General features: G+C 46.7%; 1 protein-coding gene across 14 annotated transcripts in view; it reads left to right on the top strand.

The window, feature by feature from the left end:
* RGS6 (regulator of G protein signaling 6) overlaps positions 1-20,832 on the top strand; it is a 542,966-nt gene that overhangs the window by 441,043 nt on the left and 81,091 nt on the right. For all 14 annotated transcript variants that reach the window (XR_004380282.1, XM_032837489.1, XM_032837491.1 and 11 more), the window contains exons 4-7: positions 9,648-9,698; positions 12,572-12,678; positions 13,895-13,946; positions 19,516-19,580. Coding sequence is in view for 13 of the 14 variants with exons in the window: in XM_032837489.1 (XP_032693380.1) it covers positions 9,648-9,698; positions 12,572-12,678; positions 13,895-13,946; positions 19,516-19,580 (275 nt within the window). In the remaining variant the exon portion in view is untranslated. The remainder of the gene's footprint in view (positions 1-9,647; positions 9,699-12,571; positions 12,679-13,894; positions 13,947-19,515; positions 19,581-20,832) is intronic.

Here is a 20,832-nt window from a genome sequence, read left to right on the forward strand (position 1 = left end):
TTATAAATAAATAAATACTCTTAAAAAAAAAGGATGAGCTTATCCATCTGAACAGGAGGAAACAGAGTAGCTGGGAAGAGCCACATCAGAATGGTGGTGAGCTCCCTGGAGGGCCTGTGGCATGGATCTGGACAGGAGTGGAGAGAGAGGCTGGATTCCAGGTGGGGGGGCCTTTCCCTGGGAGAGCAGCTCCAGATTCCAGTTCCGACAGATGGAGGGGTCCACACGGGGTGTAGGTGGAAAGTGGACTCAGCTGGTATCTCTAACCTTGTTTCTAGCAATCATAACAGAATGCAAGGGAGCTTCTGTGATGGACCCCACTTCGCAGGTAGGTCAGCTGGGGCTCTGTGTGGTGGAGGAACTCATCCAAGGGGATGCTCTAGCAAGGGGCGGAGCCAGGCCTTGAACCCTGGTCCATCTGATGGCAAAAATTCGCCGCATCACGCTGGAGCTGTTCTCTGACAAAGCCCAGAGGCAGGCTCCCGGGGACTGGAGCTGGAATCAGTGCAAAACCGATCAAATCTTTGCTCACGAACCTGTGTGTGCCAGACTCTGCTTGAACCCTGGCTTGCTCACACGTCCTGCTGGGCAAGCCTCGCCCATCCCACGCTGGTGGCAGATGTCCGGTGCACTTTGCAGTCTTGAAGCATTAAAGCGTGCGGCGGAACTGGATGAGTATAACCGCGTACTAGTCAGACGGATGGATCACGTTCCAGAGAAGGGACCACAGCCCGCAGACCTGGGCATCATAAAGGCTCTTCCCTCCTGCTCCTCTCAAGAAAGCCTTAGCCCCACAGATTAACTTCAGTATGCATGCCTGTGCTCATGAACCACGTTTCAGATCCAGAATTTGCACAAAGGAGATGGCCATTAGACAATACTGGGAGGCAATGTAGCCCTGATGGCCGCCCCCGACAGAGTCCCCTCCGGGCCTCCCCGGAACCTCCCTGGATCGCTTAGCCGCCCTCAGAGCATTCGTAACGCTCTCTGATGGGTACTGCTGGAGGCCTGGCATTAGCTCCCTTCTCCCCAGGAGCCCCCAGTCTGCTGGCCCATCATTCCTGCCTTTGGATTGAGCCGAAGGCGGGCCTCCGTAGCCACCACCCTGTGGGAACAGAGGCCACGCCCCCAGGGGTGTCCTCGTCTCCCTGCACCAAGGCCCAATCAGCATAACGGTGCTCAGCCTTCTGTTTAATAAGCTGATTGCGAAGCTAAATTCTGAGTGCTCCCCCAACCTCCCCAGAAGCTTTTGATTGACAAAACTAATCTCTCCTCCACCCCCATGCCTACCGCCACCCCATCCTCTTGCAAATCATGTACTCGACTGCTGACAATTAGATAGAAGGCCTGGGATTGGGACGCAGGAGGGTTATGAGGTTATGAATCAATCGTGGGGGCTTGGGTGAGATAACAAACCGGGGGGGCCCGTCTCAGACACCTCGCTGCAACCCTCCGAGCCTCCTGGTTGATTTATGAGTTGGTAATAACCTCGCCTGGTCTCCTGCCCCCTATTATTTTTCATAATGCACAGGGAAGCTTTAAATTTCAGAGAATGGGGAAAAGCAGGATCTGAGCCGGGGAGGCTGGGCTTGGGGAGAGGCCCACAGGGGGTCCCTGGCAGCTGGCCCTCCTTCCTTCGGTGTGGGCCCTGGGTCGCTGAGGGGCGCAGTGGCCACATGCCCATGGAGGCCGGCAAGCCAGTTTGCAGGGCCTGGAAGAAAACCCCAGGGAAGTGGCCCTGCCAGGCCCCGGTTTAGGAGTGGATGCGGTGGTGATGCTTGGGTCCCACTGGGTTCAAAATTATATTTGGCGTGTCTGGATTTCATTCCTCCAACCTGTTCAAAACCAAGTCAGACTCTGCGGAAGCCTGTGAAGAAGGGAGAATCACACAGTGGATCAAAGCCAGTCAAAGGCAGTTTGAACTCTGTAGTCTAGAAGCCGGTGGAGTGAGCAGAGGGACAGGCGGAGAGGCGGGAGGGCGACGGTGGCTGTCAGCCCCAAAGGAGAGAGTCGAAGACCGCCTTTCCTGTGCTCACCGTCCTCTTCAGGTAACAACCAGGGTTGCACAAAGAAAAGAAGGAGGCTTGGGCTTGCTGCTTCATATTTTTTTCAAGCGTTCATTTATTAAGCTTTCTTTATACGAGGAAAGAGGTGAATTTTAACAGAAAACCCCCAAAACTGTCCTCGAAAGCAGCGGTCACAAAACACCAATCTGCACTTGGTGCTGGTTTGGGAGGAGGTTTTCAGAGGTCATGAAAATTGAGAGAAATTTTTTAAATGTAATGAACATGTGCATTGATTTGTAATGAACACGTGTTATGTGAGTCTGTTGGAAGATAACTGTTGCTCAGTGAGCATATAGGAAACCCCAGCTCCACGCCAAAGAGAGGACAGTATGACCGAGTCCTGCTGTCTCAGAGTGAGAGTTCAGCGAGGGCTGGAGTTGAATTGTGTCATCCCAAAAGTTCACATGTTAAAGTCCTAACCTCCATTATCTCAGAGTGTGACCTCATTTGGCCAGAGGGTTATTTCAGATGAAATGAGTTAACATGAGCTAGTGAGGGTGGGCCCTGGTCCCTTGCGACTGATGCCCCCCATAAAAGGAAAAGTTGGACCCGAGGCACACCACAGGGAGAGGCCCATGTGAAGAGGAAGACAGAGAGCAGGGTGATGTGCGGGCCAGCCAGCCGACACCAGGACTGCCAGCAAACCCAGAGAAGCAAGGAGAAAGGCCTGGAACAGAACAGATTCTCCCTCGCCACCCTCGGAGGAGCCGACCCAGTCAACACCCCGATTGCAGGGTCTGGCCTCCAGAACGGTGAAGCAACCCATTTCTGCTGCTTGAGCCGCTCGGTGGCTGGTACGGTCTTACGGAAACCCCAGAAAGCTCATGGAGAGGCGAAGGCAGATGTGGGTCACGTAATCACAGCGCGGATGTCTACTTCCAGATGGAGAAGGAATCCCACTGTCTGCGAGTGAAAGCCTAAGGGCCTGGCCTGGTGCGAAGAGCCGTGAAGGCTTCCTGAGCAAGTCAGGGCAGGAGTCAGCTAAGGGCAGAGGTGGAGAAAGGGGAGCGCGTGACCGGCCCAGGGAACCGCTGAGGCAAAGGCCCTGCTGCGGGTCATGGCGCATTCTGGGAATGGAAGGGCGGTCCGTGTGGCAGAAGAGGAGAGAAGGCAGAGGACGCCGATGGGGGGATGTGTCCAGGACCAGTGCACCCAGAACAAGAATGAGCTCAGTTCATTATTTTGGACTGAATTGCCATGGGGTGAGGGCACATGCTCTGCCTTCACCCTCTGAAGTTCCCAGCGGCTGGTGCTTTCCCAGGGGCATGCGGATGACTTGAGTGGACACTTGGCTCCAAGACAAGGTCCCAGAGACACAGACTCTGTCCTTAGCCAATGTGTACTAGTGCTTACCCTGCATGGCCCATACAGCACTTCCTTGAATTCATGATCTCACTTTGCCCTTGAAGGAGGCAGAATTCCCCCCCGTCCCGCATCAACCCATGAAGAAATGCAGGTTGGGGTGGCACGTGGTTCGGGGACCAGCCCAGGGTCACACAGTCTATAAGCGACACAGCATGAATTGAACTCAAGTCTGACTTTATAAATACCGTACTTTATTGCTTCATATGCTTGGTAAACAAGCATGTCTGTGAAATTTGTCACGCTTTTCCTTGGAGAAACTCAAGCACCTTGACCAAACGCTACTCTTCAAAATGCCACTAGACTTGTCATGGCACAGAGTTCTGCCTTGTGACTCTCCTGTCTTTGTGCCAGCCATACACCATGCCCGGAGTCCTACAGTTTAACATCTCTTAAGTAAGTTCAGCTTTCCCTGCTGGCTAACTGTTGCATTGTGTGTATGTATGTGTGTTTTAAAGATTTACTTATTTATTTATGTATTTATTTATTTATTTGAAGGGGGAGGGACAGAAGGAGAGGGAAAGAGAGAATCTCAAGCAGACTCCCTGCGGAGCATGAAACCTGACACAGGGCTCGATTTCAGGACCCTGAGATCATGACCTGAGCTGAAATCAAGAGTTGGACACTTAACCGACTGAGCCACCCAGGCACCTGTGTTTGTGTGTGTGTGTGTGTGTGTGTGTGTGTGTGTGTGTGTGTGTGTTTTAACTAAGGCATATAAGTAAAGGTCTAAAACTCTAAAGACTGCCCTCCTTAGCATGTCCTTCCTTTCACCTGCAAAGTGGAGATGGTAATAATGTATTTACATCATGGGATTACTATAGTAGGGTCATTCCAAAGCCTGGAATACAGAAAGTGCTTAATGAATCATTAGCTCAATGGCTAATATTAGTAGTAATTATTATTACCACTAAATGAATGTCTCTGCTTCAGGAAAGAAAATGAGTACAGAGCATCCCTTTTCTAATTATTGTTCTGAGTACTGTTTGGAAAGTTATTGAGAATAAGAGAGGTATAATGTGTAGTGGACATGGTATCTGGTATGAGTTTTTCCTGGATTCCAGACTTGGCTCTTACAGGTATGTGGCCTCGGACCTCTCTGGGCGTCATCTGTGAAATGACTATGCTAGTTATTATATTTCACACAATTATTGTCAAGACGATATGCGATTTCAGTGTCAGGTGCCTGACTCTGGCCTAGTACCCAGTGGGCACCTGGGAATGTCTCCCTCCTTCATGAGTACTGGCCTGCACAGGGCACCCATGTGATAAGTGGCACAAAGCTTCCCTCTTCACCCACAGGTACAGCAGAGACCTTGGCAGATATGTGAGAAGCCCAGGGTGGCCTGGATCATAACCTTGACTGAGGAGTACCAGAAGGTCACTCATGGCAGGAACAATCTTGAGTTTTGTTGGGCTCCAGAAAGAGTTCACTCAAGTGAAGGTGTCTTTCCCCAGTGGTGAGGATTGACAAGTAAATTCTCCATTGCTTCAATTACCAGAACTCTGATTTATAAGCTACCAAGTTGCGCATGACTTGAAATTTACAGGGGCCTCCAACTGGTCTTTTCTCAAGTTTACATAATCAGATTTTGGCTCAGGTTGATATAATACTTTGGAGAGAATGGGGAAAGTATTTCAGGGGAGGAGGCCCTTAGGTTGTAACTTATTTGTACCTGGAAGTTCCAGGTATCCCTTAATCTTTGGGGAGGGGGTTACTTAAAACACCTGAGGACAGGATAGTAAGGGTCTCCCCCAAACCAGAAAGAGAACTCCCTAAAGTATGAGAAGATCTTACCAGCTTACTCAAATCCAGTTTATATCGAGGGATGCAGATAGTCACCCTTAGTCCAGGACTATGGTGAGCAGCCCCGTTAACGTCTACACAAGGCTCCAGAGCTGACCCAATGGCCAGAGAGAGTGACAACTTGAGGCTTAGGAGTGAGTCTCCCACTCTTTACTCCTCAGGGAAAAGGCAGCTTTGGGAGTCATGCCTTCATTCCTCTCTGCTCTTTCCCTGGGAAGCAGGACATGCCCAGGGCCCAGGACCAACAGCCAAGGGTTCCCCTCACTCTCTCCACTGTGTGTCTGCAACCTGGCTCCCCACAGCCTGTCCACAGCAGTCTCCGAGGCCTGGGCACCCCTCTCTGCTCTTAAGAGCGAAAAGCGTTTTTCTCAAATACAACATGTGTTCTCAAGAACAACATATTAATATTCTTGAGCTCCAAATAATAAGGGCATAGGAAGAATAGAAACTTCCCATAATTTGACCCTCCCACCTCTCCAAGATCACTTCAACAGTGCAAATATTCTTCCAGAACTTTTATTCCCAGTACCTGTCCATACCTATACATACGTAATTAATGCAATACAAATGTAAATATGTGTTTCCTACTGTAAAAATGTCACTTAAAATTTTTTAAATGTCATTTTACAATACATGCTGTGCTTGATCTACTTTTTCGTTTAATACAGTAGGTATTATATATACATATATTTAAATATTTTACAAATATTGTACAGATGAGCCATAATTAATTATTCAGTCCCCTACTTGAGAACTTCTGAGTTGTGTCCAAACAACCTGCCCAGAGACACACTTACATGTAGAGACACAATGGGAATATGTACATACAACACATATGGAAACAGAAAGTGTACCTTAATGTATAACGAACCACGCGTGCTTGGGAGGAGTTTCAGGCGCCCTCTGGTATAGTTCATGGATATCCCTGGAGTATATGTGGATATATTAGCCTCAAAAAGAAAACTTTCAGACAAGTGTTTTTAGACCCTCTGGGGATAAAGGATAGCTATTCTGCATTTGTCCCTAGTGTTTCTTTCTTTTCTTTTCTTTTCTTTTTTTAGTAACGTATAATGTATCATATTATATGATATGGGAGGGGTACAGGTCTGTGAATCATCAGTCTTGCACAATTCACAGTGCTCACCATAGCACATACCCTCCCCAATGTCCATAATGTCCCCAATGTTTCTATACTGATTTTAAGTCCTGAGCAGGGCAGCTTGACTCAGATAAGATAATTGGTAACAAAGGGCAACAATTCATTTGAGAGAGAACAGAAAAATAATCTGCTTCAAATTCTTTTTAAAATAGGAGAGAAGGAATGATTGGGGGCCAGAGGGGGAAAAAAGGAAGAAAGGAAAGAGAAAAAAAGAAGAAAAATGCTTTCTGCTGGTCATTGGTTGCACTATTCTCGCCTGATTTGGCAATGTAATAATTGTAGGTCTTTTAAAGGACATAATATTATGATAGATTTCCCTCCCTTACTTGTTCCTGGGGCTGAACATACAACATTTACTTCCTGCCACGAGGCTGGAGGCTGGCCCCTCCTGGGTTAAGCCTGAAATACCCCACACCCAGGAGAACAAGAATGTCCACCACAAGAGGTGTTGTTGTGTTTGCTGACATCCACCCTGCAGGCCCACGGTGGGTGTGGGACAGCGGGGAGGTGATGACGGCTGCAGACTGAGGGCAGTGACCCAGGATGGCCAGGGCATCTGGCTCGGCCCTCATTGGGGCTCGAGGACACTCACACCCGTCCCCAGATGAAGACCCTGAGTGTTGCAGTGGTCGCATCAGGGACAAGAAATCCAGGTCTGTGGTCCCCACATCACTAGGTAAAAAGGCAAGAGGCTTTTGTGACTTTCCCTTCTTGACCAAAAAAAAGAGGTAGGGGGAGGAGGTCTTAAATGTGATCCTTCAGCTCTGTGAATGCAAACCAGGGCCTGGTGGACTGGGGAGAGCAATTAGGCCAAACACGGAGTGCAAAAAACCAAAAGGGGGTAGAAATCTAGACAATGGTGCTGAAGTCTCGGGCGGGGTGGAGGGGGGAACGGATATGATAGCAAGGAAGGAGTTTCAATGTGAATGAATACTAATTAGTGACATGGATATTAATGATGACAGTAATTAACAGGGGAAAGGAAGGGCTGTCATTGTCCCAGGGTGAGTAATCAATCTTGGCAGGTGATAAATAATGGTTCAGCAAGCTCAGCAGAAAGATAATCCGCCTGCCCGGGGGAGAGCTGTTGCTGATGCTGGAAACCTATCCGTTTCCAGGCAACCCACAAAAAAGAACTATTTTTCTTTTGAGGAAAAAACAGGTTAGAGTCTCTCCCCCACCCCCAACTTGGGATTACAGTTCTTATTTGATTTCTGCTTTGTTCTTCATTTCCTAGGACAAATGTTGAACTTGTATAATTCGGAGGAGATGGACACACACACACACACCAGCACACACAGACATACTCTCCTTTCGCTCAAAGAATGTGAATGAGTAGGAGGGTTTTTGATCCAAAGTTTAGCTCATAGATGGCATCCGGGAGCAAGAGTGGGGAAAAGCTTACAGGTTCTGCTTCGGAGGTTGAAATGGGGGGAACTTGCAGGGCTGTGTCAATGGACGCTGGTCACACAGGATGGTTGTCTACTGCACAAAGTTCATTCCCCCTCCAGAGAGCTGGAGAGAAACAGGCCTGTGCTGCTCTCACCTCTGGAAACCAGTCAAGTGTCTGGGAAACTTTATTTCTGGGAAAAGGGCAACGCTCACTAAAGGTTTTCAGTTAGGACTCTGTTCCAGGAAAGCTATGGGGAGACCTTGTCTCTCACACCAACCCTCAGACCCACACATGACAGGATTCAGACATCTAGAAAGGTTGCCCTTTTCAGGCTGCTTTCCATCATACATTCCATCCTGAGGTGACAAAGCCACATTTGAAGATCTGCACTAGTTCCAAGTGCAATGGTTGAGAGACAAAGGTGAATTAACCGGAAGTTCAGAACTTTCCAGAAATTTGAACTCCTCTACTCCCCCGTTGGCTCCAGGTGTGACATCTTCAAAGGGAGGCAAACAAAAGGAAACATATTCAGAGACCTATGACCAAAATGGGAGGGGCTCTAAGTCATGTCATGGGAGGAAATAGCTGAGGGACCCAGGCATGTTTCATCTCAAGGGGGGAAAACTCAGGAAGAATGTTGATAGTGTATCGGACAGACTTTCTCCAGAGCAAGAAGGTCTGGATTTGTTTTTCTGTCATCAGAGGGCAAAACTAAGTCCAAAGAGAGGAATTCAGAAAGGGTCACATTTCTGTTCAGAGAAATCAAAGGTGATTTAACTGGGCCAGGCTGCCTAGGGGGGAATCTGTGATTCCCAGGTACTAGGGTTTTTCCCGGCAAGATTGTGGCACTTCCTGTCCAGGGTATTAGAGATGTGGTTCCGGTATTGGCTAGGGTTGGAGTATCTAGATAAGCTTTAAAAGTCCTTTCCAACTCTTAGAATGTTATATTAGTTAAGGTAGTACTCAATATCAAAACAGGTAAATCCCAACTTCTGGGGCTTAACACAACAGAGTTTACTGTTCAATCAAGTCAGAGCCCAAAACGGGCATCAGTTTTCATGGTTGTTCAGGATCCCAGGCTCCTTCCGCATTGCGGCTCTGCCCTCCCCTGGGTTCTTGGGGCTCTCTCCATTCAGCCAGCAGAATGGGAATGAAGGCTGTGTGGGGTCATGTGGGAGTTTTTATGGTCCAAGCCTAGAAGTGGTATACATCACCGCTAGCCATATTCCATTGTAAGAACTCAGTCTATACCCAACGGCAGACGAGTCTCGAAATGTGATCTAGTGACCCAAAACATAGGGGAAATAGGTTTTGGTGAACACAAAGAAGTTTCTCCCCCAGGAACAGGGGCATTTTCTTTTAAAATAGGTCCATGCCAGAAAAACAAAAAAAAAGAGTTTTGGTGGTGGTTGTTGTTGTTGTTGTTGTTGTTGTTTTAGGAACATGTAAGGGCAGCTATGTTGGTCGGCCCTTGTCAGGGTAGGGAGCTGAAGAGGCCTCCTCCCTCAGGAAATGTCCTGGGAGCCAGGTGTGGTAAAAATTCACCAAGCCTGTCTCGGGGAAGTCATCAATATCTGTATTTGCAGGAAGTCTCCTGTAGATATTCCCTAGAAGTGTGGATGCAAGATCATCCTGAGTCATTGGAAAAGGATTTTTTTTTTTTTTGGAAACAAATAGGACGATGACTATGCAAGTGTCCTAATGGATAGAAGTGTTTAGTTAGGATGGAAAATTGTCAATATTACCCAGCTCTCTGGGTGTGTGCTAGTTGGAATTAGGACTTCCTTAGATAAACATGTTTCTTCCGCCACAGGGCAAGCATCCATGATGTCTTCAGTTCAAATTTCTTTATCGTTTCAGGTACTGACATTGTACAGTGGCTTATGAAGAACCTTTCCATCGAGGACCCAGGTACTTGACCCTGACTTTATCCTCCATGGCACTGAGAAACATCCCATAAACAAGTTCCAGACCAGATTTGCTAGCTTCCCGAGAACTGGGTTTATAAATGTGAATCCCAAGTTGGAATCACTCTATTTGCAAATAAAATTAATTTCTTTTCTCAACTGAATATCTATCTTTAAATCTAAATCACCCTTTGAGGAAATGAGCAATTATTTAGAGTGCCAAAGAGCCCAATACAATAACGTGTGAAATGAGATGAATTCTCGTTAGCCACAGCAATTAAAGATAAGTTGTAGAGCTATCATGAAACAGCCTTCTAGAACCAGCTCTTAAAATTAGATTGCCTGATCCACGATTAAGATGTTTAATTATTTGCTGAGATTCCTTCTGTTTTCTGCTTCCGCAAGAAGTAAAAGAATGATTTTTTTTTTCAACCTTAATTGTGCATTTCAGTTAAGAAAATCTTACCAGAAAAACAACAACAAAACTCTGGCCAATAAAACAGTTTCCAAATCTGTCCTCCCACCAGAAAATAAGTAGCAAAATTTATTTTCACAGCATAATTAGAAAATGAGGAGTTTCAGAAAAATAAAAATTGCAGATAAGTGAAACTTACTATCCATGTGTCAGTTAATACTTTTCAGAATTTATTATATACTTCCTGTTTTAACTGAGTATCTTCAATGCCCAAAGGTCATATTTATAAATATCCATTAATGTATTCTTGTGTTCTTGGGGATTAGACCTCTCTGTCCCAAATTAAATGGCTTCCAATGGCTAAGCTTTCTAAAGATTTTTTTTTAATGCCCTTTCTAGATGTCTGTGATTCCTTTCTGGCAGTCACTGTGTCACCTCCAGAATTCCTCTATTTTAATCTAATACCCTTAATATACTATTGGTTATTAAACAATGCAATTTACATGGAGTTCAATGAAATATAGTTGCCAGAAATCTGAATGCCACAAAAGCAGGTCACTGATGGAAGTGACACTAGCCTTTTTCACCATCATGATTAATGGCCACTTCCATCACTAGTGAAAATTCTTAATTCTAGTCAAGCTCTTAATCCATAGGGGGAAACTAAATTCAAATCCTTTTAAGGAAAGAACTCAAATTAACTATGACCCATGTTTCCCTCATGCAGCCTGGCTTTGTCATTGTCCACTGGATGAAATACATTTCTACTGGTTTAGTTCCATGTATTTAAAGTCAATGTTTCTTTGCATTTAGCATTTATAATGCTAAGGACCACCTTTCTTCACGGTGCTTCTCTTCCAGCAACAGTCTCTTTTCCCTTTCCACAATAACCCTTGTATTTCTGACACATACTTTATTATGATTATTAGTATCAGTAGCAGTATTGCGAGAGCCCGGAGCCATCTGGGGGCGGGGGAATAGGCTTCAGGAGGCCTCCCGCCCTCTTATGAGAAGCTTCCCTGAAAGGTCGTGAATAATAAGGCTCATATCTGTGAAGGTCTCATACTCGAATGGCCTTGGGAGCACGTCAAGGTATTGGGAACTGTTTGGGCTTCTGAGAAATGGATAAGGAGTTAATAATTCACCAGCTGGGAATAGAAGAGTGGAAATGAGGCAAATCAAGGCCCTGGGAAGCCAGGTTCATCCAATATCTGCACCCCCCCCCCATCTTACTCCCCATCTGCCATATATCTAAGCAAAACCACAGAGGATGGAGAGTTCTTGCTCCTACAGTGGCGACATGGAAGTCACCTTCTTACTGGATGTTGTTCTCTCTTCCCTGGGGAAGGAGCAGCTGCCAGGAACGAAATTCTTCTTTTTGCTGGACCCATGATTCTTGAAGCATGTAGACTTTAAAAAGCACACTGGGCATCACTAAGCAAATAAGATACAACTTCGTTCTGATTCCACCAGTTATTTCCAAAGGATAGGTGATTCTAAATAAGCAAAACACTTGGATTATATCCAACCTCTTGAGATGTTTGTGAGTAAAGACAAAACAAGTTGCTTTAAAAAATTCAGAGCTTACAAAATTAATAATTCCTTAGATTCCTTAGGCATAGCAATAATTTCCCCATCCAAAAATTAAGTTTTTACCAGTAAGAGTGCTTTTATATTTGTGGAGGATTATCATGCATGGTAGAACCATTTAGATTTGTTATTTTTTTCCTTAGCTCTCCTCAGAATAAATATAAATTCTTAACTACGTGGATCTACTTAGGGCTGACACTAAGTCACAAAACAATGGGTTGATTGTGGCAAAAATGGGCATATTTCTGTCAGGTCGGCCTCCCTTTGCCACTCCCCACTGCAGTGCCCTTCCTCCAATTTTCTAAGAAAGTGAGGTTTTACTCTGTGTCCATAAGAGAACAGAAATGCTCTCCTCTTCTCTGGTGGGACTGTCATATTGGGGAATGCCACGGGAGTCCAGAGTCTCTCTGGGCAGTGAGGCTGCATGCTCACTGCTGGGGATGATAAAAATGATGAAAGTAGCAGCATGAATCTGGGCTGCCCGCACCGACTGAGCTCCAGGCCCTGCTAAGCACTTACCTGAAACATCCCACTTGATTGAGGACAGGTGACTATGTGCCAGAGCCCTGCTCTTCACCATGAAGCTACTTTCTTCTGGAGGTCTTGGGGGAAGTCAAGCAATGTCAGTCTCTCAGAGCTGGCATCCAGATGAGACCCAGACCCATGTTGGCCTTTCCCAACCATGACACCCACCCCATCCAGACCAGTGCATTGATATCAAAAGTTATCAATCAGTCAATCATGCAGTTATCTGAGGGTGAGGACAGTTGACTTCCGGTTGCTCCTGACTTACATTCCAGGTAAGGAGCCCTGCACTCTGACGGCTTGCTTAATACTCCTCTCTCTCTCTCTCTCCTGTCCTGTCCAAGCAGTTGAAGCAATACACTTGGGAAGCCTTATAGCTGCCCAGGGCTACATCTTTCCGATCTCAGACCACGTTCTCACCATGAAGGATGATGGCACCTTTTACCGTTTCCAGGTAGGCCTGCCAGCCCCTTGCTCTGAAGAACTGTCTCTTATCATCTGATCTCAGTTTAGAATGACCTGCAAAACCAAGGGTATTTAAGGGAGTAACCCTGACCTCCCCCTAGCACTGGGAAGGCCAAACAAGCTTTTATTTGGGCCATTTGTTGTTGGGGGGGTGGGGTTTCCACATATTTCCCCATTCATTCTGAAGAACAAATATTGAGAGGTAAATATTACCCATTTGACAGATGAGAACACTGAGGCGCTCTGAGGTTTAGTAAATCTGGGAGGTGGCCTTGCTTTGAGCATGGGTCAGCCTCAGGACAAAGTCCTTGATCTTTCTGCTCTGTCATGCTGCCTTCCTGGTGTGAAGTTTCTATCTACTGCCTAACCCCTCCCACCCATTTTCCTCTCCTTTTCTCAGATCCTGTCCTAGAGGGAAATGGGGCAGATGATAAGGGGCTGTTTCAAAGTCAACACCAAGGGGTTTGGAGTGGAGTTTTTCAGAGTCAAAGGGTATCGCAGTCTGCTCTGGCTACTATAGCAAAATAGCACAGACCGGGGGGCTTAAACAACAGAAATTTATTTCCCACCGTTCTGCAGGCCAGGTGCCCAGGGTCAAATTTCCAGCAGGTTAAGTCTGTGGTGAGAGCTGTCATTCGGGCTTTCTGACAGCCGCTTCTCACTATCCTCCTCATATAGCAGAGACAGAGAGAAAGCAAGCTCTCTGGCAGTTCCTCTCTTAAGGGCACTAATCCTATAGGATCAGGGCCCCACCCTTGTGACCTCTTTTAACTTTAATTACTTCCTTACTCCAAATACAGCCACCCTGTGGGCTAGGGCTTCCACATATCAGTTTTAGGGGCACACAATTCAAAGGGATAAAAGGAACTTGGAGCTTGTGTGCCCAGTAAACTGTGCCGGTCTGACTTCTCTTGTCTTGGGATAAGATATGTTTGCCCTCTAAACTAAGTTTCTCATTTTTGCATTTATTTTGCTCACCTTGGCTTTCGTTTCTCAATACCTGGGTTAGCATGTTGACAGCCTCAACTGAATTAAGAACAGGAGAAAGTTGGGGATGCGGTGTCAGCACAAAAGAGACAGGGCAGAGCATGTCCCGGGGTGGGGGGGGTCCTCACTGGGTGCTGGAGAAGGTGGACCCTGCCTCTGGACAGAGGAGAGCAGGTGCCAGCATTCTTCTGAGTCCTGACACCTGTGCTCTTTTGCAGGCCCCGTACTTTTGGCCTTCCAACTGCTGGGAGCCTGAAAACACCGACTACGGTGAGCAGTAAAGAAGCGTCACTCTTGGGAGTGTGGAAGACAAATGCCTGGTGTCTGGGTGACGGCCGCGCAGGGAGGAGGGGTCGTTTTCCTGCTTAATCCTTTTCATACCGTTGACACGTAATAAGCTCCCTGTTCCACATAATGAAGAAAGGCAGAGCACACTGAAAGGTGAAGCCTTTGGAAGGGAATGGGGGAAGGGAAGAAAAGTTCTATCAAGCTGTGGAGTCATGGAGAGCCAAGACAACAGCTTCTGACCAGTCCTTTCTGGAGCAGGGTTTCAGGGACGGCTGGATCCAGGGGCCACCAACCCCTAGTTCTTTCCATTCTCACCATCTTGTCAAGACTTATTAATAATTCACTGGCAGTTTGATAGTTAGACGCTAGTGGGAAAGGGAGACAGACCAGGGAGGAATGTACCAAAGGCACGCTGGTCAAGGAAAATAAGAGTGGATGGAGTCGGGAGCTTGGCAAGAAGGGAGTAGGCAGGGATCCGTTAGACTCTGGCCATATACTCTCTATGAGACTTCCTCTGAAGAAGCTATATTGTCCCCATGCTCCAGATAAAGAACCCCATGCTCCAGATAAAGAAGCTATATTGTCCCCATGCTCCAGATAAAGAACCTGAGCCTCAGAGAGGCCACAGGCCCGCACTTTTCACCTTGCGTTCTCTTTATCTAGATGCTCAGTCATAAGCTCAGGGACTGGTCCTACCTGTTCACTCTCACGTTCCCCAGTGCCCCGTGCAGGGCCGAGGCATGGTTGGAACTCAGTAAATAGTTGCAGACAGTCCTGATTCTTTATTAAAGGTGATTGACAGACACTCCATAGAAGCATCAATATTGGAACTCAGATCCGAGAGTCTTCCGGGCCAATGCTTCTTTCGTGGTCTGTCCCTTTACACAGTGTCCTTGTCACTGACTTGGCTGCTAAGGCAATCCACAGTGGCTCTCCTTGGGACGGGAGTACTTGGTGAGACCCAGAGCTTCTCTCTAGGTTCTTTGCAGGATGGCTTGCTCAGGAAGGCAGAGGCAGCTGCAGAGACTGGGGGGGAGATGTGCAGCTGGGCAGTGTTCAGGGAAGCCTGTCCAGGAGACCTGGCGGTGCACTAGACTGGCTCCCTCCCAACCCCAGCCAGCAGGTAGGAGCAAAACCAAGGGTGGGGTGCGGACAAGTCATTGCCCACCAATCCCACAGTTCTTTTGTTTTCAAGTCTGAAGGATGGTCCTTACGTGGGTGGTGGGGGAGGCCTTCTGATGGACCTCACGGCTGTCTGCAGGCACCACTCTGGGTCCCTCTGGAACTGGGCTGTGATAACTCGAGAGGCAAGGCTTCCAACGGAAAACCAGAGCTACATTTGGCTTGTCACAAAACAAGTTCTTCGGCGGCTGGAATACTGCTCGCGAAAGCCCAATTGGAAATTTGAGTCATTGTAGCTCAGATCCATGCAGCAGCTGTGTGCCCTGGTGAATCTAAAAACCAATATCCTTACAGGCAGTGAAGGGGCAGGGGGAGAACATGGCAGGACCAGATAACTAGACCCTAGTGAGATGACAATACCCACCTAAATATGAATCCACAAGCTTCAGCTGTTGGGTACTGCATACACCAGGCCATTAGTCCCTACAGAGCTTCTCCACATCATGATTTTATGTGCAGCATGAACAAGGCTAGAAATAACAATTTATATCAGGCTCTCATTAAAACAAAATTATTTTGACTTCCTATGCCTTGACTTGGGTAAATCAGGTGGAGAAGTCAAAGTACGGATCCAAAGTACTCACCAGTACTTCCAAAGCAGTTCAGTCCGAAAATCAAAGTATTTACCAAAAGAGAAGTTAGGGCAGCGGCTCCAAGATCAACTAACTTTACTGGCTGTGTGATCTTGGCAAGTTACTTAACCTCTCTGTGCCTCAAAAACTTCATGTGCAGATCAGAATAATAATAATTGCCCTTGCTTCCTAGTGTTGTTTTGTTACGATGAAATGCAATGCTTATAAGGTTTGGTGTGTGACCTATAGCAAGGATTCAGTAGAAACCGTGGTGGTGGTTAGTATTCTTATGACTAAGGTCGTGTTCGACAGTGTGCGTCCCATGGTGGCCCTCTTGCAGAGAGGAGGTGAAAGCAAAGTGAGAAATCAGAATAGGTGTGACTCGGACTGATAAAGAACCAAAAACTTTTGCTCATTCAACAAACCTTTACTGATCAACTACTCTGTGTGTCAGATGCTAGGGCACAGATTTGAATAAATCACAGCCTTACCATCCAAACATTCCAGGTCGGAGGAGGCAGCCTGATGGGGAGGAAGAGGGTGGTGAGGAGGCCAACCTGAGTATTCAGAGGTTTCATGTCGATGAGGAATGACTGAGAAGGTCAAATCATTTGAGAGGGGCAGGTTTATCAAAAAGCCGTCGGCGTCAAGGAGAGACATTGAGAATGGAGGTAGCAGCGCTAGGGAGTCTCAACAATGGGGAATGACCTGAAAAACGTCCCTCGGCTGTAAAATGAGGATAATCACAGAACCCACCTCATAGGTTATTATGGGGACATAAGTGAACATTTGGAAAGTCTCTAGAACAGCATCTGATATCAGTGAGCTTCGTACAGGTGGTAGAGGCTATTATGGTGATGCCTCAGCACCATAATAACAGTGCTTGGCACACAAGGGGCCCTCGCTAAATATTTAAATGTGTGGACAAATGAATAAATGAATGAGCAACGAATGTCATTATGAAAAAAACTCCGAAGCAGCCATCAGTTCTCATTCCACCTCCAGCGCCACCTGGCTTGTGGGTAAATCCCTTCACCTCTCTGGGCCTTTGGTTTTCCCATCTGGCAACGAGGGGCCTGTGCTTGATGGTCACCAAAGTTACTTCCAAGGCTAAAATCCCATTGTACTACAAAGTGATCTGAGGGTATGAGGAACATAGAGAAATACATGTTATACAGGGTCCCTGATTTAAGAGATTGAGGTAAATATGTCACTCATGAAGACAAAGTTTGGGAAGGGAATCAGTTCTTTAAGTATATCGAAATAGGACGAAGTCAATAGTTTCTTATTATTTAATTGCATGTGTAGCATATGAATCCATTCGCTTCATACGGTTTTTAATGTTTTCTTATTTTATCATGGTGAGATGTGGCAAGCTTGAGATGGCAGTGGGTCATCCAAGTGAGATGCCAGGAGGTAAGACTGCCAGGTGTGAGGGCAAGGAGACAAAGATTTAACAATAAGAACTTAAATATCAAAGAAAAACCAACCTCTGAGCTTATAGCACATCCCCCAGATGCCTTGTAATAGGGCTGGCTGCCATTGCCAATGGTCATTTGATTGGTTAGGTATTAGAGCAACCACCATTGAAAGTACTACAGTGGCAGAGACAAGCCCCAAAATCTATATCAAGAAAAGGTCGATTCAACAGCCACACCCTACCTCACTGGTTGCAGTGAGCAGGCTCCCTCACATGTGACATTAGCCATGGGGAAAGCAAGCTGAAAGCACGTGACCAAGTAGCTCATGGCCACCAGGAATGGTGCCAACTTTGCATTCTGGACATGGTATTTTACTTTCTAACCCAGCTAGCCCATTCTGACCCATTCTGACTGGTTAAAAATTTCTCAGGTTGATTCTGCTTCAGTAAAGCCCAGAGCCCAACCTGGGTTGGACTTTCCTGCATTTTCCATTTATCCAGTACAGAACACTGCTTGGAACAGCATTAGCCAAGTAGCTTTCACCTCCACTGAGCAGCTCTGCTCCTGGGTCAACGAGACCAGCATAGCGGGGCTGGTGACAGGCTTCTCTTTAGTGGCCCCCAATTCCATAGGCTGCCTAAATGGTGGTCCAAGAGAGTGAAGAAGTTACCTTGTAATAGAGCAGATGCCTCTTTGGCATACATTATGGAGAGCTATGACTGCCTGGTTCTCTGCAAAGGCTTGTAAGTGGAGGATTATGCAGAAGAGATACATTCGTACCGTAATCACTTTGTACCAACATAAGCTATACAAAGGAACAATCATTTGACAGCATTTTGAGATAGGACCAAAGACTCTCTTAGATTACAGGCTCCAATAATTTGAGTTTCTTTCTTAACTAAACACTGAAGATAAACCATCCAGTGTGGGCATCTTTAAAGTGCATCAAGAATTCAAACACACTTTTGAAACAACCTGCATGTTGACTACTTTCAGATTTTTATTGTTTCTCCCCATTTTCTCAGTTATTTCCCTTCCACCAAACTCATGAGCAATTGTGTCGGCCAACTCTTCTTTACCAAGTTGTTCTGAACCATTCACCTGGGTCTTCCTGGAAACCACAACTCTCTTTTCACATTAATTTCATCAGTGAAATGTCATATTGAGGGAACTTGCATTATTAAAATAACAGGTATGCTTGACATCAACAGATCTGAGAACAAACACAACTGACACTCTCACATACAGCTCGACGGGCATGAGCACACCAGAGTAGGCTGCCAGTCACGAGCTCCCAGCGTATTGTAAGCTGTCATGAGCACGTTTCCCAGATCGCATAGAGGAGGTTGGTTGATCCAGCAAGGAGCTGACTAGATCTCCTAGTTTAACTAAGTTGCCAAACCACAGGTCAGCCACAGGTCCTCTCCGACCTTCTCTCCTGTTCATCCTATTGGTCATTTGTACCGCTCATCTATTGTCTTCCTTGGATCATTCGACTTGACCCTGGAGAAGGAGGGAGATACTGAAGAAGCAGAGGCAAGGAGAGAAAGTGATAAAAGCAGGCTTTGGAAAGAATCCTCTGGAACTGAGGGCCAGTAACCCTTCCTTAGCCTGGGAAGAGAGACCCAAGCTGTCCACCCTTTCCACTGTTCATCCACTCCACTGGGCCGGTGCTGGTGCTAGGTGTAGGGATTCAAGATTTGTAGGACACAACCCCTGCCCCTGAAGAGCCCTCAGCCTAGAGCTGGAGACAGTCTAGTAAACCCATAATTACGGTGCACTGGAATCAAGTTTCATGGGTGAGGGTAGGGAGATGCTACCTGGAACACAGAGCTGGGTCTTTCAAGATTAGGAGGAGGTTGCCAGAGAGAGGAAAAGAAGAGGGAAGTGGAAAGACCTGTGCAGAGACACATAGGCAGAAGCGTGGAACTGAAAGGGGTCTGGGAACCTCACATGCCCAGTGAGGCAGGGAAAGAAGAAGTTGACAAGCTAAGCAGACTGGGTCTTAAAGAACCAAGCATGCCACCCTAAGGAGCCCGACCCTGCTCTGAGGTTGCTGAGGAAGCAGGGCAGGGAGTGGAGGCAGGAAGGGAACATGATCATGTATGTCAAAGATGATCCTGGTGGGGGATGCTTGCAGTGAAACAGAGTGAGGAGGACTAAAGGGAGCAGTCAAGACGTGGCAATGGAGTTCTCTTCCGATCCTGAGTGTCAGGACGATTCCTGGAGGTTAGGCATCGCAGAAGCATCTTCTGCACTGCGCAGCACTGGGCGCAGGGAGGGCTGGCTGGATGAGCAGACGGACAGATGGGTGGACAGATTTGTGACGCCACAGCACGGCCGGTTTTGCACATGTAATTCCTCTTCTTCCCTCAGCCATCTATCTCTGTAAGAGGACAATGCAGAACAAAGCAAGACTGGAATTGGCAGATTATGAAGCGGTAAGTGCGGTTATTTCTCAGCTTAAGTGTGGGAGGAGGATAAAACCGTATCGGCAGCTCTGGTTCCGTTTCTCTTTTTCCTTTTTCCTCTCCCTAGTCCCCTTTATCTGGGCTCCTTTGTTCTCACCTCTTCTTAACACCCAATAAAATTGCATCTTTATACAAGAGCGCTCCAAACTCAGCAGTAAGAAAACAAACCGCTCAAAAATGGGCAAAGGACTTGAACAGACTCTTCACCGGGGAGGACATTAAGGATGACAAATAAACCCATTAAGAGATGTTCAACAACAGCAGCCATTAGGGAAATTAAGATGAAATCCAGGGTGAGATGCCACTGGAGACCTATCAGAGTGGCCTGGGAATGCCCAGTGGGAATGCAAAATGGCAGAGCCACTCTGGAAAATGGACGGGCAGTTTCTTACAAAGTTAAGCATATACTTCCCATCTAACTGAGCAGTTCCACTCCTACATACATACCCCCGAGAATTCAGAACTCCTGTTCACACAAAAACCTGGGTAGAACAGCTCTGCTTGTGATAAGCAAAAGCTGAAACAACCCCGATGTGCTTTAGGAGGTAAAGGGTGAAATAAACATTGGTATGTCCATTCAGGGAAATAAACACTCCTCTGTGGTTGAGAAGGAGTAAACTGTTGTTCCACATGAGCACTTAGGCAACTACTCCAGAGGTTACGTGAAATGAAAGAAGCCAGTCTCCAGAGACGACACGCTGTGTGATTCCATTTACGCCACACTCTCGTAAATACAAAACCATCGCAAGGGAGAGCAGATCACTGGTTGCTGGGAGTTACAGGTCAGGGCATGATTTGGCTGTAAAGAGACAGCACAGGGAGTTTTTTGGGGAATGATGGAACTATACTGTATCCTGATTATGGTGGTCGTTCTGGGAATCTAATCGATACCTGTGTTTCAGTGCATACGGCTGCGCAAAAGGAGAAAACGGAGACAATATGAGAATTTTTTAAACTTACTCTATGATAGTTTTTAATTGCATCTTTTAACCCAACTCCCCCATTCTTGGCGGTCGAATCTAAGGACCAAATTCAATCCAGAAGATATGTGTCCGATGAATAGACATGCCCAGTTCTCCCCCTGCACCACCTTCTTTCAAAAATGTGATTCCTGCAAAACTCGGAGGCCCCACCACACTCAGACCCATTCCCGTTTAACAGAGCCATGGCACTGAGGACTCGAAGCTCAGATAATTTTTGAAATATTTCAGATTTATGGCTG

Source organism: Lontra canadensis, unplaced genomic scaffold (assembly GCF_010015895.1).
Source record: "Lontra canadensis isolate GAN:19392208 unplaced genomic scaffold, GSC_riverotter_1.0 scaffold98, whole genome shotgun sequence".
Taxonomy (NCBI): Eukaryota; Metazoa; Chordata; class Mammalia; order Carnivora; family Mustelidae; genus Lontra; species Lontra canadensis.